General features: G+C 48.8%; 1 protein-coding gene across 5 annotated transcripts; it reads left to right on the top strand.

Annotated features, from left to right (window-relative positions):
* Positions 1-3,159: 3,159 nt before the first annotated feature.
* Positions 3,160-15,107, top strand: C14H20orf96 (chromosome 14 C20orf96 homolog). Of its 5 annotated transcripts, none has more exons than XM_030533665.1 (11): positions 3,160-3,229; positions 4,152-4,225; positions 4,625-4,751; positions 5,738-5,868; positions 6,343-6,501; positions 7,145-7,244; positions 8,524-8,681; positions 8,809-8,910; positions 10,064-10,150; positions 10,480-10,598; positions 14,098-15,107. In XM_030533665.1, exons 2-11 carry the CDS (start codon positions 4,166-4,168, stop codon positions 14,156-14,158), a joined length of 1,104 nt encoding a protein of 367 aa, XP_030389525.1. In that variant the 5' UTR covers positions 3,160-3,229; positions 4,152-4,165; the 3' UTR covers positions 14,159-15,107. The 5 variants fall into 5 exon arrangements, with proteins under 5 accessions (XP_030389525.1, XP_030389522.1, XP_030389523.1 ...); XM_030533662.1 differs by having other exon boundaries at positions 3,173-3,239; XM_030533663.1 differs by having other exon boundaries at positions 3,173-3,239; positions 13,331-15,107.
* Positions 15,108-16,104: the final 997 nt, after the last annotated feature.

The following is a 16,104-nucleotide window of genomic DNA, read 5'->3' as shown; positions in this document are numbered from 1 at the left end:
TGTCCAAGGACACCACCCAGAGTCCATCCCAGTCGGTCAGCAAAATCCAGGCCAGGTTCTTCTCCATAGGTCTGTCCTGGTGACTGTTCCTGATGGATAGAGCACTGGATTGGGACTCAGGAGACCTGGGTTTTATTCCTGGCTCCACCACAGGCCTGCTGGGTGACCTTGGGCAAGTCACTTCCCCTTTCTGTACCTCGGTTTCCCCATCTGTAAAATGGGGTGATGATACTGACCTCCTTTGTAAAGCGCCAGGGATCTATGGATGCGATGCTATAGAAGAGCGTAGTGTCCATAGTATAGTCCAACAGGTAAAGGGCTTTCTGACTCTCATTAGTTTCTGTTCCTTGGCTCAGCTGCAAATCCCACTGCATCCATCAGGCAAGCAAAAGCAAACTGTTCTCGTTTCGCCTCCCTGCCTTCCTCAGATTCGGGCCCCATTTCCCAGCACTCTCTAGTCCCTGTGGCAAGGAGTCCCGAGCCCTGGCTCAGGGGATCTCGGAGAGCCTCGGCTACTCGTCGTTTGTCAAGGAAGGTGTGTAGTGCCTGGTGGGGGGCCCCAACTTCGAATCTGTCGCCGAGGCCAGGGTGCGGCACATGCTGGGGGCAGATGCTGTTGGTAAGGAACCCCCGTGGAGCCTGAAGTGAGCCAAATTCTGGTTCACTCTGTAACGCTGAGCTGCCAGCCCCTGCTACTTTCCTATCGGGCAGTGATAGGTAGTGTCTGCCTGTCAATGGTGCAAGGCGGAGGAGTGCGCAGTGGGGCCCTTGCACTGCTGTGACATCTCTGCGCTCAGCGTGGTCCTTTGAGCAGTGGCAGCAGCTCCCACTAAAATCCAGCTGCATCCGGCCCAAGGACAGACCAGATTCCCTGCAGCTCTCTTGGCAGTGCTCTGTGTGCACAGAGAGAATGACTGGAGCAAACAAATCCAACCATCGGCCACAGCCTGGGCTTCAGAAGATGGTTCAGCCAGGTTAAAAATCCCAGCAGGGCTCACCTGGTGGAGTTGTGACCCCCTAAACCCAGACCCTGCCTGCTCTTGATGTACATTATTAAACACCCCACCACACTGTTTGTAGGAGCCAGGGTCTGCCCAGGGGTCCTCAGACACAGTTCCCTTTGCCCCCAATTCATAGAATGTCAGGGGCTGGAAGGAACCTTTGGGGAATCATCTGTTCCAACCCCCCCCCCCCTGCTGAAAGCAGGGTCAATCCCCAGACAGATTTTTACCCTAGTTCCCTAAATGGCCCCACCCCCAAAGGATTGAACTCACCACCCTGGGTTTAGCAGGCCAATGTTTAAACCACTGTGCTATCCCTCAGGCAGAGTGCTTGGTGTGCTGGCTGCATTCGCCTGCTGGACAGACTGACTCTGCTAGTGAAAGAACTAGATGCTCCAGGAGAGCCCCATAAAACTCAGTTCCTATCACAACACAGAAACACAGATTGCCTTGGTAATCAGGAATGCGCACTGCTCCCATGATGCTCCTTGCAAAGTATTGGGGACTTCAAGTCTTTGGCATGCAGTTTTGTTAGGCCTGTGAACAAAGTAGCACCAGCTTAATGACAGGTGTGACTTTAAACCGATTTAGTTAAACTGGTGCCATTTGTGTGCAGATGTTCTTCAATCGTTTTAAATCTTTAAAACTTGTAAATGTGGGGCTTGCCTACACACAACCTGACCTGGCACCAAATGAAGTAAATGGGTTACAAGTCACACTGTTAATAATTTCAGTGGAAGGCTGTGTGTGGACACACTCATTATGGAGTAAGAGCACCAGTCCTATTTCAATATTAGTAAAATGTAGATTTGAACTGAAATAACTCAGGTATGAATTACAACTCATGTTGTTATTTCAGTGCCATTTATCACATAGACAAGCCTTTACAGGGGCAAGCTAATCCATTATAACCTGTTTTAATCTGATGTAAAGGTGTCCACACTGGGATATGTACTGGTTTAACTAAACGGAGGCAAGTTTGTGTGTAGAAAGCTCCCAGGTAATGAAGTATTGGGTGAAGTTCCCTGGCCTGTCTTATATAAGAGGGCAAACTAGATAATCATAATCCTTTCTGGCCTTCAAAATCTATGAATCCTCCAGTCGTACACAAACCAGATACTCAGGAAAGGTTTGGGATTCTAATGATGCTCTAACATTTAATTACTCATAAATCCAACTGTGTAGAAATGAATGGCTTTGTAACTAAAGTTATTCACATGATCCAATAAATATGGTAACACGTGGTGTCAAGTATCAGGAAGGAGCCGTGTTAGTCTGTATCAACAAAAACAACAAGGAGTCTGGTGGTAAAAAACGATGCATCTGAAGAAGTGAGTATTTTTACCCACAAAAGCTTATGCCCAAATAAATCTGCTAGTCTTTAAGGCGCCACTGGACTCCTTGTTGTTTTTGTGGTAACACAGACACACTATGGATTTGGAGTCAAGTATCAGAGGGTAGCCGTGTTAGTCTGGATCTGTAAAAGTAGTCTATAAGGTGCCACAGGATTCTTTGCTACTTTTATGGATTTGGACACAGTCTGTGTCCGATGCCCACAAATCACACATGGCCTGTGGTTTTCTAAAGCACATTTCTGTTACCCTTTCCTGGGAGGGGGCACAGCCTCTGAAGACACTGCACTCAGCCCAGGGCTGCAGGGGGCTGAGCAGAAGGTTCCCTGCATTGCTGCTTGATTGGATCTTTTCCTAACTTTGGCGCTTGACTCTGCAAGCTCGAGGTTTCTGTAGGGTGACCCGGCAGCAATTGTGACAAATCAGGACTGGGGGTGGTGGTGGTGAATAAGCGCCTATATAAGAAAAAGACCCAAACATTGGGGCTGTCCCTATAAAATCGGGACATCTGGTCACTCTAGGTTCCTGTAACCAGTCCTAGGCCATGTCCACATCAGGACAGAAACCCCAGCGAGCTCCACGGGCGTAACACGTGCGGGCTCAGTCATAGCGCCCCCTGCAGGGCACACGCTGCAGCAGTGACCGGGTGGGCGAGACGGGGGCGCTCTGCCGACTGGGATCGCCAGGGGGCGCTGCAGAGCCATGGCCCGGCCCCACCTCCGCCCGGCCAGGCGGCGCGCCGAGCACAGCGCCGGGGGGCGGGACTAGGGAGCCACGCCCCCTCCCCAGCCGGGTTCCGTACGCAGGCTCCGTCCCGTCCCCATGGAGACCCGCCGCTCGGCGGCGCGGAAGCCCAGGAGAGGAGCCAGCCGGGAGGCGAGAACAGGCACGGAGGGGGCGGGGCGGGGCGCCCCCAGGGGGGCGTTAGGGGGACCCCACGTTGGTCCCCAGATGGGCTCTGGCTCCTGGGCGGGTGCTGGGGGGACCCCAGGATGGGCTCTGGCGCTCCCAGGGGGGCGTTGGGGGGCCCCACGTTGGCCCCCAGATGGGCTCTGGCTCCTGGGCGGGTGCTGGGGGGACCCCAGGATGGGCTCTGGCGCCCCAGGGGGGCGTTGGGGGGCCCCACGTTGGCCCCCAGATGGGCTCTGGCTCCTGGGCAGGTGCTGGGGGGACCCCAGGATGGGCTCTGGTGCCCCCAGCGGGGCGTTGGGTGATCCCACGTTCGCCCCCAGATGGGCTCTGGCTCCTGGGCAGGTGCTGGGGGGACCCCAGGATGGGCTCTGGCGCCCCCAGGGGGGCGTTGGGGGGCCCCACGTTGGTCCCCCAGATGGGCTCTGGCTCCTGGGCAGGTGCTGGGGGGACCCCAGGATGGGCTCTGGCGCCCCCAGGGGGGCGTTGGGGGGCCCCACGTTGGTCCCCAGATGGGCTCTGGCTCCTGGGCGGGTGCTGGGGGGACCCCAGGATGCTGTCTAGTTCACTTGTCTGCATGGCTATATGGCACGTCACTGCCCACCCACCAGTGTCCCCTCTTGCCATCCCAACAGTGCTTCCTAGTGGGAGGGCTTGAGCCCGGAGGACCTGAGAGTTTCCCCAAAGCCAGTATAGCTTCACCATTCTTTGCAGTGACTCCTGCTGGGAAAGCCTGAGAATAAATATGCTGGGACTGGAGACCTGTGAGCTGCTTACATTCTGTGCTCTTATACAGTTTCTTGAAGTTACTTGCCCAAGGTCTTCAGTAATTATTATAAAGTCACCTTTGGGTTAGCCACCTGGTTAGCGTCTCCTGCTTTTCTTCCAGAGCCGCCCCCAGAGATGGCTGCAAAGGCCCTGAACACCCTGGCACAAAACATAACTAATAAATACGGGACAATAGTAAGTTACCCTGATGGCACTTTAACTGGACTCCCCTGGGGGCTGGAGCCAGGACACCATGCTGATGGGGGCTTTAAAAGTGCATGAATAGACCCTGTACAGTGCCTCTCCCCATGCCTCTTGTGGTGAAGGAAGGGTTGGGGGCTGGAGGTGGATGGCTGCCATTTGAATGTAAGCACATGTTCAACTGGCCCTATCGGATATGCTAGCAAACTATCACTGATAGAAGGCTTGAACGGAGTGTTGCCCAAATGGTGCACAGCCCTCTCCCACAGTGGAGAGGTTCCTTCCCAGACTCCCTTCAGGAACAGGATGGGGAAGTTCAAATTGTAGTAAAGAGCACCCATAAACCTCCCATGACACTGTAAGCATCTTGTTTGTGCCTTCTGCCGAGTTTAGGATTACAGCAAGTGGCAGAGGGTAGAAGCAAAAAAAAAGAAACCAGCTTTGCCACCTATCGCATCACCAAGTGAGGACAAGAAAAGTGAAGGGCGCTCCACTGGCTGCCAGAAAGACAAGCGGTCAGGTTGGCAGAGATTCTATTTCTGTACCATATGGCATGGCACTGCCCACCAGTGTCCCCTCTTGCAGTCCCAACAGTGCTACCTGCTGCGAGGGCTTCAGCCCAGAGGAGCTGAGAGTTTCACCAAAGCCAGTATAGCTTCACCATTCTCTGCAGTGACTCCTGCTGGGAAAGGCTGAGAAAAAATTCTGGGACTGGAGACATGTGAGCTGCTTACATTCAGTGCTCCTATACCATTGCTTGAAGTTACTTCCCCTGGGTCTGCAGGAATTAGAAACTCCCTGTGGCTGGCATTCCTAAACGTTATAGAATCATAGAATATCAGGGTTGGAAGGGATCTCAGGAGGTATCTAGTCCAACCCCCTGCTCAAAGCAGGGCCAATCCCCAATAATATCATCCCGGCCAGGGCTCTGTCAAGCCTGACCTTAAAAACCTCTAAGGAAGGAGATTCCACCACCTCCCTAGGGAACCCATTCCAGTGCTTCACCACCATCCCAGTGAAAAAGTTTTTCCTAATAAAAACCTCCCCCACTGCAAATTGAGCCCATTACTCCTTGTTCTGTCATCTGCTCCCACTGACAACAGTCTGGATCCATCCTCTCTGGAACCTCCTTTCAGGTAATTGAAAGCAGCTATCAAATCTCCCCTCATTCTCCTCTTCTGCAGACTAAACAATCCCAGTTCCCTCAGCCTCTCCTCAGAAGTCATGTGCTCCAGCCCCCTAATCATTTTTGTTGCCCTCCGCTGGACTCTTTCCAATTTTTCCACATCCTCCTTTTAGTGTGGGGGCCAAAATTGGACACAGTACTCCAGATGAGGCCTCACCAGTGGTGCTGAATAGAGGGGAATGATTATGTCCCTCGATCTGCTGGCAATGCCCCTACTTATACAGCATATCCCTCAGCTACACATAGCAAGTGTATTCAATTCGTGTCATGTGTTAAAACTGGACAGTTTAATAAGTGCAGAGCATTTTCTGTTTTACCAGTTTTATTCAGTCCCAGTTCATCCTTGCCTTCAAAGACAGCATCCTCTCTGAATCCCAGATTTGCTCAGCAGAAAACCTCAGCAAAGGAGACTGATGTAACTAAAAGCTTGGAGAACATCAAAATTATTAAGGTGTGTGAAGCGAATGTCCAGTGCTGTGATTTATTTATAGGGAGGCTGGTGCAGACCATTCAAGTTATTCAGGGTTGTCCCAAGAGAAGGAAAAAACTAGTGGCCTGATTATCTCATTTACACTCATGCAAAGTGGATGTCAAAGACTGCTATTCTGATTTGGACACATGGACCAATTTGACACTCCCGTTGTGCTCATGCAGATGACTCCACAAGGTGCTGAGCAATGGAGAATCAGGCCCTAGGTGCTGGGAGGAGCTAGAGGAAGAATGTAGTGATAGAGCAGCTGGCCAATGAAGAAGGTGGGTGTTGGGGGAATTGGTGTGATGTGATTTAGCAAAAAGATTGAGTTTTATTGGGTGGTTTTGTGGTGCCAAAGTAAATCAAGGGCGATATCATTATTAATTAACAGGAATGTCACTGGGATGGCAGGTGGAACACATTTGTAAATCTTTCATTCATAAATTCTTTCAGAAACTGACGAAGTCAAAGAGAAAGTCCCTAAATGAGCTGAAGCATCACAGCACCACCCTTGTAGAGACCAACAGGAGACTGGCCCAGGACATTCAGCAGACAGATGCCAGTACTGCCAAGCATGCCAGAGACCTGCTGCAGCAGTATGAGATGTTTGGGGTGAGGCTGAGGTGTGGCCAGTGAAGTCAGATGAGCAGAATCCCAACATAATCCCAGCTCCTTCTAATCCCACCTGAGCAGGTTCAAGCTCTTGTGTGGTGATTACACAGCCCGTCGCTAGTGGTAAGGGGGGACAGTCCTGTGCCCTGAAGCTCCTCTGCAGCATTCTGTTTTACACAGTTTATATACTACTGGGCTCTGCCCCCCAGCAGCCAAAGATGCTCCAGCTACCTGCATCATGCTGCCTCCTCTTAAGCATCCCTTCTAATGCAGATACAGCCCTGGAGTGTGCGCAGCAGCTGCTTTGCCAATCCCAAAGGCAATGCTGCTGCAAGATTTTCTGATGAGGAAGCAACAGTGTAGTAAGTGACAACTTTCACCCTCTCCTAGTACCTTGAACACGTCCCCTCCGTGATGTGCTTGACCTTGACTGGCTCATGAGGTGAAAGCACAAAGTCACTCCCAAGAGCAGATCTCCTGTGCTTGCAGCTGTGCTGCCTGGCACCATGCAGTTCACTCCATCATGCTAGTAGTGGGATCAATAAATACCACGGTGAGAGGTGCATTAGGAAGCCTGCAGCTAGACACTTCATAGTCTGTCAGTAGCATACAGCAATCAGTGACTAGATTTCTCTCTCTATAGACAGTCATCTCGACCCTTCGGGACTCCAATCAGAATCAAGTTGGCATAGCAAGAGCAGAACTCCAAGAAACAGAAAAAATGGTGGAAAAGAACCTGAGGAGTAAGAATGGATAGTTTACATTAAGCTAATATCAATATAGCACATGCAACCCTATTGTCCAGTACTCGTCATTTCATTGATTATAAATGCCAGATTGGTGTTGTGAACATCAAATGGCTAGGTTTCCTAAAGATAATCAATTAGTTTTGGTATATGGGGACTGTCACAGTTTCAGGGCAACTGCATCTGTATTCCCCCTCTGTGGTCCACTCGAGGAGTTCCCAGCCAGGTCTCAGGACTTCAGCTGTTACCTGTCTCTGGGTAGGGACCTTTGTCTCACTCCCTTCTAACTGGAGTTTTAAAGTTGCGCAGCTCCTTGCCTTACTCGGTGATATCCCCAGCAGGCTAGTGTGCCTGATGGTCAGCATCTGTGTGTTGCTTTCTCTCCATGGGCTGTGAGGCTGTGAACAGTGTACTGCCAGCAGTTACAGGTTACTACACAGCTCCTCATAAGCAAGCACATTTATTCTTAAAGTAAAAGCATGTATAGAGTAAACATCATTCAATCAATCACTAGAGTTGAACTCACCTAAAACATTCCAGGAGTCCCCCATTAGTCTTATGGTGCCCTTGTAGGCCAAAGTCTTTTCCTGAGTCAGTTTAAGCTGTCTTTTCATGCCAAAAGCCCTTTCTTTGTCTGTTGGTCTCTGGAAAATCCAGTTTGAACCAGTATGGACAAGCTTCCTCATTTGGTACTTCTCTGGAGGTGTTAACAACCTGAGTGATTCACCTTAATCATTCTCCCCCCTCCCCCTTAATTTCTGGCAGAGCTAAAAGTAACCTTTCCCTGCTGGAGTTGCATTCAATTCCTGGCCACAGTGATACACAAACTAATCATACACTTAATACAACATGGGGTAGTGCATGCAGTTGCAATACCTGTCACAGGACATTCCCTCTTAGTCAACTCCTGTAAAAAATGTTTGGAAGGGATATAAACCTTACAACAGCAGAACTAACCACTAACTGTTGGGGTTAGAAAGAGACTTCCGCTATAGGCAAATTATTCCATATTCTTGCACCTTCTTTGAAAACATCTGGTACTGGCCACTGTCAGAGACAGGATAGTGGATTAGATGGGCCACTGGTCTGATTCACTCTGGCAGTTCCTGTGTTTCTAGTCACAGCTACTAGGCTAACGTAATATTTAACCATCGTAAAGAGAAGGTTCTATTTCAGAAGAACAAAAGTTTCCTTGGCTCCACTGAACAGGAGACTTGGTAGAGAGGGGGTTTAGGAGTCTCTGTGGCTTAACTTTCTATCTTGGCCTTTTAATCAGAACTAAAACATCAGGTGGATCACATGAACACTAAGGTGCAAATGCTCCAGGAAGAGCTCAATGTTTTACGAACATACATGGACAAGGAGTACCCGGTGAAAGCTGTCCAGATAGCCTTTATGCGTCGCAACATCCGAAACCTGAAGGAAGAACAGCAGGTAAAGAGACCTCTCCTAACCTCTGTTATCGCTGTGTGTAAAGAGAAGGGATGGGACCAAGGCAATCAGATGTTCACTTGTTTAATAATCCTGTTGTTTCCCTGCCACCCATCCCTGTAATTCTCAGGACGAAATGGAAGATATAGAAGATCTGGCCAAAACAGTAATACAGCAACTGGAAAAGAAGGTGCAAGATGAGAAGGAACGGATATTACAGGCTGTTGCAAAGGTTAGTGGATTGCATGTGTCTTTGCATGCTTGAAAGTCAGTGAGAAAGATAATGGACTACCTTGCCAAATAGACTGCTACTGGGAGCAGCCATATAGGGCTAGGGGGTTCCAGATTTGGCCCACCAGTGACACTGTGGTACAGAGGACATGCAAGGGTGTAACAGTGAACTTCTTCCTCCAGCTTAGTTGATACCTGGAGCTTTTCTTTAGAGTAGCAGGGAGCTGTAGATACAGAGCTGGATTTCGCAATTGCCATTGCAGGCTTGCATATTGCAGTATTTTCAGAATCATGCATGGGTATTTGCACACACAATTAGAGGGAATGAATTACATTGAACTGATGCTATTTAGATGTTTAACTAGTCACTTGTGTGCACAGTTACCGAGATTGCGCACACATTTGCAGTAATTGCATGAGCATATTAAGCACACAAATACATGCAGTACTGAAAATATGAGACTTTATTGTCCCTTCAGAAGATATAGGAAACTTCTATTGCACAATTGCTGTTTATGTAGTAGTACTTAAGACTTCTGTGCAAACAGAAAGGAACCCTCACCACAGCCTGGTGAGGGGGAAAAATATCAGTATTCTCATTTCACAGATGAAACTGTAAGCAAGGGTGGTGTGACTTGCCCAAGGCCATATAGCTAGTCTGTGCGTGCACCTGGAATTAGAACACCAGTGTTACTGACTCCTAGTCCTATATTCAGCACAGTGTGATCTCTTTGGGTATTGAGGAGATGATGGCCTGAGAATTTGTCCCAGCATGCATTTCTTAAAGGAGGAGTTCAACAGTTATTATAGACATGGCAAATACGACTGGATCATCCCTAGGGTCTGCAAGTGGCAGGGCTTCATGCCTGTCATTGTGGGTTGCATTGTAGAAATAAATTATACCCAGTCAGCTCTAAAGTACACGTTTTTGAACAACCAAAACCCTGAGAGACCACATCCCTTTTTCCTCCCACTGAAGCTGTGAAAGCCGTTCTTCTGAGCCTGTTAGCTCAAGAGAGCCATGGACAGGAGTCATGTTTGTGATTGCTGCAGCCCTCCCCAGCTATTTCCTGCTTCTCTTCTGGCCCAGACGCGTATTGGGATTTACTGTCTGGTCTTTTGCTTCAGCTGGTGTATTTGTTCTATCTGTGCAGGACAAGGCGTTTCTCTATCAGGAGGGGCTGAAGCAGATGGCTGTCAACAATCGGATACTCAGGAATGAAGTCCAAATGCAAAAGAAGGTGAGCAGGTTTGGGAGGAAATAGCCTGGAGCAGCAGGGGGGGTTGCCCTAGTGAATATTAACCCCTTTGTTGCTGGGCCTCAGTACAGTGGCTGTGCCATTCAGTTTCCAGTGGAACCAGTGGACTATTAGGGCCCACCTAGGATGTTGAGGCGCACAGCAGGGATTTCCCTGGCACACTGGAGAGTGTATGGTGGGGAATGCTCTGGCCCTGGCTTTGTGAGAATGGACTGATGCCCTGGCAAGTCTACTCTAGCTTCTCTGGCACCTTTGTGCTCTCCTCATCTAGGGGTTTTTAAAGAGAAGTCTCACAGGTTTAATTCTTTCAGGTCATTCACATGCTGTTGGAAGAAATCACAGAGCTCCGAAAGAGCATTGTGACACTTCGCTGGAGCGTGAGAGACCCAAGAGAGGTGATCTTCGCCGACGTCCTGCTCCGCAGGCCCAAGTAGGTCCCTGCGTTTATTTCCTAAGCAGTAGAGTTTATTGAACAACACGCCACAGGCCCTTCTGACACCAGCTTCAACGTGAGTATTCATAGGTCGCCCTCTGCTTGGTGCACTGGGAGTAAATCTCTACTCAGAATGCCTTTGCAGCCTGTGTTAAGAAACACAAGCCAGCTATTTGTACAGTCTTCAAAGGTAAACGATGCACCTCACCATAAAATGTAAACCTAATTATAATATTGGATCATAGAATCTCAGGGTTGGAAGGGATCTCAGGAGGTCATCTAGTCCAACCCCTGCTCAAAGCAGAACCAATCCCCAACTAAATCATCCCAGCCAGGGCTTTGTCAAGCCGGGCCTTAAAAACCTCTAAGGATGGAGACTCTACCACCTCCCTAGGGAACCCATTCCAGTGCTTCACCACCCTCCTAGGGAAACTTTTTTTTCTAATATCCAACCTAAACCTCCCCCACTGCAGCTTGAGATCCAGCTGGGGAAGGGAAGTGCATGGCCCAATGGCCTGAGCATGGGAGTAGGAACTAGGAAGGGCTCGCCCTAGCACTGATACTGATTTGTTGTCAACCTTGGGTAAGTCACTTCCTGTTTCTGTGCCTCAGTTTCCCCACTAGGGGATTGTGAGGATTAATAAAGCTTTACAAGCCTCCTGTGATGCACAATAAGGAAGTACTCTGTTCTCATTTTACAGTTGGGAAAACTAAGGCTCCGAGGCACCCACAGGCCTTCCCAAAAGACTCATTGTATGTAGTGTATTCATAGCCATGTCAGTCCCAAAAGACTAGTTGTCAGAGAATGCACTGGTTATCTAAAGTCACTTTTCGAACAGCCACAGTAAATTCGCCCCCAAAACACTGGGTGAAAAAAGATAAGTCAGCCATTTTCCTACTATGTTAAAGAAGTTTCAAAGGCAGTTGAGAGCTGCAAAAAGCCAAATCTCATTTCTCCTCTTTATCCCTCCCCGTTCCCAGTTCACTGGTGGCTGATTGCTTTCAGCATTGAGTTTCTGTGCATCAATGTGCAGGATGCCCTGCCAGCTCATTCACAGATATCCTGGCTTCCAACTTCCAGGAACAATGGAAAAGGTTGGCTAAGATTGTGGGCTCAAGACATAAAACAGAGAGAGATGCACTAACCCGCCCTGAAACTACTCCCACAAATACCTACTGGGGTGCAGTTGATACAAAGAGCAATTTTGATAACACCTCAGATTGTGATCGACTGCACACCAAATACACACAGATCCACAGTATCTAAAGGAAATGTAATGCCGTTTAAAATAGAAACTTGATTAATGAGTGCCAAGTGACATTACAAATGGCCATTGGTTTTGATTGATTATTGACTTCAGTTAGGGTGTAAGCCAGGGTAACGTTTGGCCCAAAGAGGTTAAGGTCTTGAGTGTCAGCCAGTCTAAACTTGTAGGTGTGCAAAATGCATGTGAAATTGTTTGCTGTTTGCTGGTGCATTTATTGCAGTTGTGTGTGCAAAATGAGTGTGTGTACAAACTGTGAATCATACTAATTTTTCACCTCTAGCTTCCCCATTTTTGCAAATAAAGTAATTTTATAGGCAGATTAGTCCTGCAGTTTCCCCCATTTCGCATACACAGATTATTCACATCAACTATATGAAAGCCAGGTCCTCTGTGATTTCCAGAAACCCGGTCATAAGTCTGTGACCGAGCCAATAATAGGGCCAGATTCCCTGACTCCAAGTCCTGTGTTTTAAGCAGAAGACTGTCCTTCAGCCTGGTCTAACTGCAGAAGTTTGGAGGCCTGGTGTGAAGCAGAAGGAAAGCCTGCAACATGTCAGGAAGTTGGGGAGAGTTGAACGGCCTTGTAGTATATTAGTGTAACTTAATTTCTTCCAGATAAAAGCAGGATAAAATGGAGAATTAATTAGTCCTGACAGATTACAGAGCTGGGGTGACTGTGTGACTGGGAAAGGTTTAAAAATAGAAGAAAGGCCAAGTGGGAAAGTTTCTGCAGCATCAGAAGTCAGGCATTTGGTGATTACACAGCCCTGCCAGCCTGGGTGCCTTGCCAGAGCTCTCACCACGATTTCCTCCACAGACATTTCCCACTGACTCCCTTACACTTTTCACATGACTTTGCAATGGGCTGGTTTTCTTAGATTAGCCCATTGGTTTCCCTGAGATGCTGAAGGAGCAAAGTTATGTTTAGCCCACAAAAAGCTGGGAGAGTTGGGGAAAGTGCGGTGCAGAGGCTGTCTCTCCCCCTGCTACCAGCAGGAGAGCAGAAACTGATCATAGGCAGTGTTGGATTTTTAGTAACATGCCTATAGTATCACAGGACACGAGATCTGGGAGGAGACTGGAGGGGATCCCTCCCTTTTCACACTCATTTTTGTTATGGAAAACCACGTTACTTCTTTCCCCTCGCCCTCCGTTCCCTGCCTCTGCTTTGCCGAAATACAGCTGAACAAGTCCACCTTTTGTGCACAATCAGTATTGCAGCCTAGTCAGCAAGGAAGATGAGAGATGGCTGGGAGTCAGAAGATTTGGGAAGCTGTTCCTGGCTCTGCCACGGACTCATTGTATGACATTTGGCAAGTCATGTGGGGCCTGATTTCTCAGTGCAGGAAGTGCACGGGCATTGTAGGTGTTCAGATATTCTGGAAATCAGGCTATTTACCCTTCTGGGCTTCAGTACCTCCTGTGAGTGCCATGGGGTGTCATTCATTGAACTTTTCCTAGCTGTCACAGAAGCCTGGATTGAAGGTGTCACGAAACAGAACCAGAATTAATAAGGATGTTAATACACAAACTAGTGGTCACGTTTCATCTTACTGCGTTTCTCCCACTGTGTGCTGGAAAGTGGATGTAACTGACAAGGCCCTGCTGCTGTGAAGCTTTTCCCTCTGCGTTTGTCTGTTGGGCTTGAAGGAGAGTCGCAGCTAAATACATTGTTCTGTTTTCATAAACCCACTGCCGCCATCTGACTAGGGCTTGGTTATCCTGTGCATGCTATCCAGGAAATAGCTATGCAGCAGGGCTCAGGCTTCGATTTACAATGTGTAATCCTCCCATCGGAAGAGAGGAGATGGCCAGTCTGGTTAATGCCACAATGGGCTCTGCAGGGTGAGTCAGAGCTAACGTCTAGCACGGCTGCTGTGGGCTGGGTCGCTGCTCTGGGCTCTGGCTCACGCACGAGAACCCAATATAGCTTTAAAGGGCTGCTGTCCTCTGAGCAAGTCTGGGGTTCTGGTCCTACCCCTCCTCTCACCCTCTAATAGCAAATGGTGTCTGAGTAGTGGACAAGGGATGTCCAGGCCCTTGAGTTACCATTTTGCTGTACAGCATGTCTGAGAAGTGTCATGTGTTTCTGGCCCTGATTGCACCAGGATTTCTCTTCCCCACCACCTCACTCCCAAAGACTCACTTGATCTGAATTGAGGCAAAGTTCTTGTTTCCTTGGCTATGGTTTGACTTTCTCCTTATTGCTCTCTCCTCTCTCTGCTCAGATGCCTGCCAGATACAGAGATTGTTCTCAATATCCCCTTAGAGGAGAAGGTTTTCATTTAGTCCCAGAAACTTTGGACCTGAAGTGGAAAGGTGGGTGGATGGGCCAGGCCTTGCCCACAGAGCTATGTCATCATAGAACCAGCTGGGCCAAGAACAGGATGGGGAGCTGTACAACAAATCGCCCCCTCGTCATAGACAAGTTCTCCCAACCATCCCAGTTCTCAGGAAGTTCTGCTCTGCGCCGCTTTTGTTTTGTCAGGACAAGTTCCATCACAGAACAATATGCAGGACTTATTGTGTCATCATCATGCCAGATCCAAGCTGGGTAAAAGCCAGAAAACTGCCATCTCTCTAGAAGGTGCAAAATTCTATTAAAGCAGCCAGGTGTGATCCAAAACAGGGATTCGTTGATGAAGGTCACTATTGTCAACAGCCCTTCCCCAGTCTCACATTCTTACAGAGCTACCACGTGTCATTGGTGTCAGCCAGCTACCGGTAAAACATCACAGTTCCACTTGGTCAGGTAATTCTGGGTGTAATTCTCCTGAAGCCCGGGGGAGTTCCAGCAGAACCAGTTTGGCCTTTTTATCCTTCCCAGTGAAACTACTTTGTACAAGATGTTTTATCGATATTTTGATTTCTGATGAGCTGAAGCCCAGACCCAGGATGAGGTCTTTAATAATGGAACAATGAGGAACTGTCACTAAGTGCCCTCCAGCAGCTGCCTGTCAGAACAATTGTATCTGCTATACCAGATGTCAGTTCAGGGGGACAGAATGGTGACACAGGATCAGGATCTTCCACTTCCAGTGTTCCGTACAAATGCTTGCAGTTCCTTGCGGCAGGCGTGACAGTAGACCATCCCATCTCAGCTGCGTCTTGCTTATGGTTGAATGGTTCTGACAGTATTCAGTCGGGGAAGTCTACCAGTTGATGGAGAACTGTGTAGCATGTTTTAACCTGCAACTTTCAATCTACATTTTGAAATAAAAATTAAGTGGGTCTTTAATTTGTAACTGAAGTTTCATCCTGTCAGAATAAATCTCCAGACACCTTTTATTATTTGTCAAAAATACAAGCACTTTTCACTTCAGTAATATGTATCAAGCAGGGATCTCAAAGTGCTTTACAGGCTACAGCCACTCACAGCCTTGACGACACAGAGCTATAGGAACTGGGTACTCCGTATTCCTCACGCCCCATCCCTGTAAGCTGTGAGCCTGCCTCACTTCCCATGATGATATTTCACAGGCACCTCTAAAAGGCTTACTGCTGGAGGTGTAGGGGTGAGGTTAGGGCAGTGAAACTTCCCTGTTCCCCTCAAGTGCTCTGGGATTGGTGGAGGAAAAGTGCTATAAAAGTGCAAAGTGATATTACGCTGAGTTCCACTCCTTACTTGGTGAAATAGCCATAGCGTCTGTCGTTATTCAGTCTGCCACTAGATGGAGAGTGGCAGCCGCTCAGCAGATAGATACATCAGATATGAATATCTTGTAAGATTTTGGGGGAGGGCTGGTCAAGTGATTAATAGAAAACTCAGAGTGCCAAAGTGCTGGGGGAAAGGGTTTCCCTGCTGCCTAGCAGCAAATGAGGAGCCCTGGAGAGCAGGCCTGCTCTGCGAAGCAAGGGCTCCTGCTCCGTGGGCTGTCTCACCCGTGGAAGGTGGAAAGTGCCACTTGATAGGGGATGGATTTTCAAACACGGGAGGAGAATCTCCTCCAAGGGTGGCTTAGGCTAAAGAAGAATCCTGCTGAGTCGTTGCTGCTCCATTTTTTCACGCCTGGAGAAAGCTCCACTGTAAGGAATCTGAAAGCCCTGCGGCTTGGAATGGGGCTGCAGCCTGAACCAGACACACAGTAGGAGTTGGCTACCCAACACCAGCCCCTAGTGCACCCAAAGTGTGGCCTTTACACACGGATTCTTCCCTGGGGGCCTGATCCAGCTCTGCTGAAGTGAGAGCCCTTGGCTGGGGCCCCGCCATAGCGGGGACCAGACAGGAATCACGG

This window comes from Gopherus evgoodei, chromosome 14 (genome assembly GCF_007399415.2).
Source record: "Gopherus evgoodei ecotype Sinaloan lineage chromosome 14, rGopEvg1_v1.p, whole genome shotgun sequence".
Lineage (NCBI taxonomy): Eukaryota > Metazoa > Chordata > Testudines > Testudinidae > Gopherus > Gopherus evgoodei.
The sequence above is the reverse complement of the archived record's forward strand: the minus strand, read 5'-3'. Positions and strand labels throughout refer to the sequence as shown.

Bases quoted from the DNA above. Each gene is read 5' to 3' on its own strand.
- C14H20orf96 (XM_030533662.1), top strand. From the start codon at position 3,176: ATGGAGACCCGCCGCTCGGCGGCGCGGAAGCCCAGGAGAGGAGCCAGC. The intron at 5,869-6,342 runs GTGTGTGAAGCG...AAATTCTTTCAG, and splicing joins AGAACATCAAAATTATTAAG to AAACTGACGAAGTCAAAGAG. The intron at 8,911-10,063 runs GTTAGTGGATTG...CTATCTGTGCAG, and splicing joins TATTACAGGCTGTTGCAAAG to GACAAGGCGTTTCTCTATCA.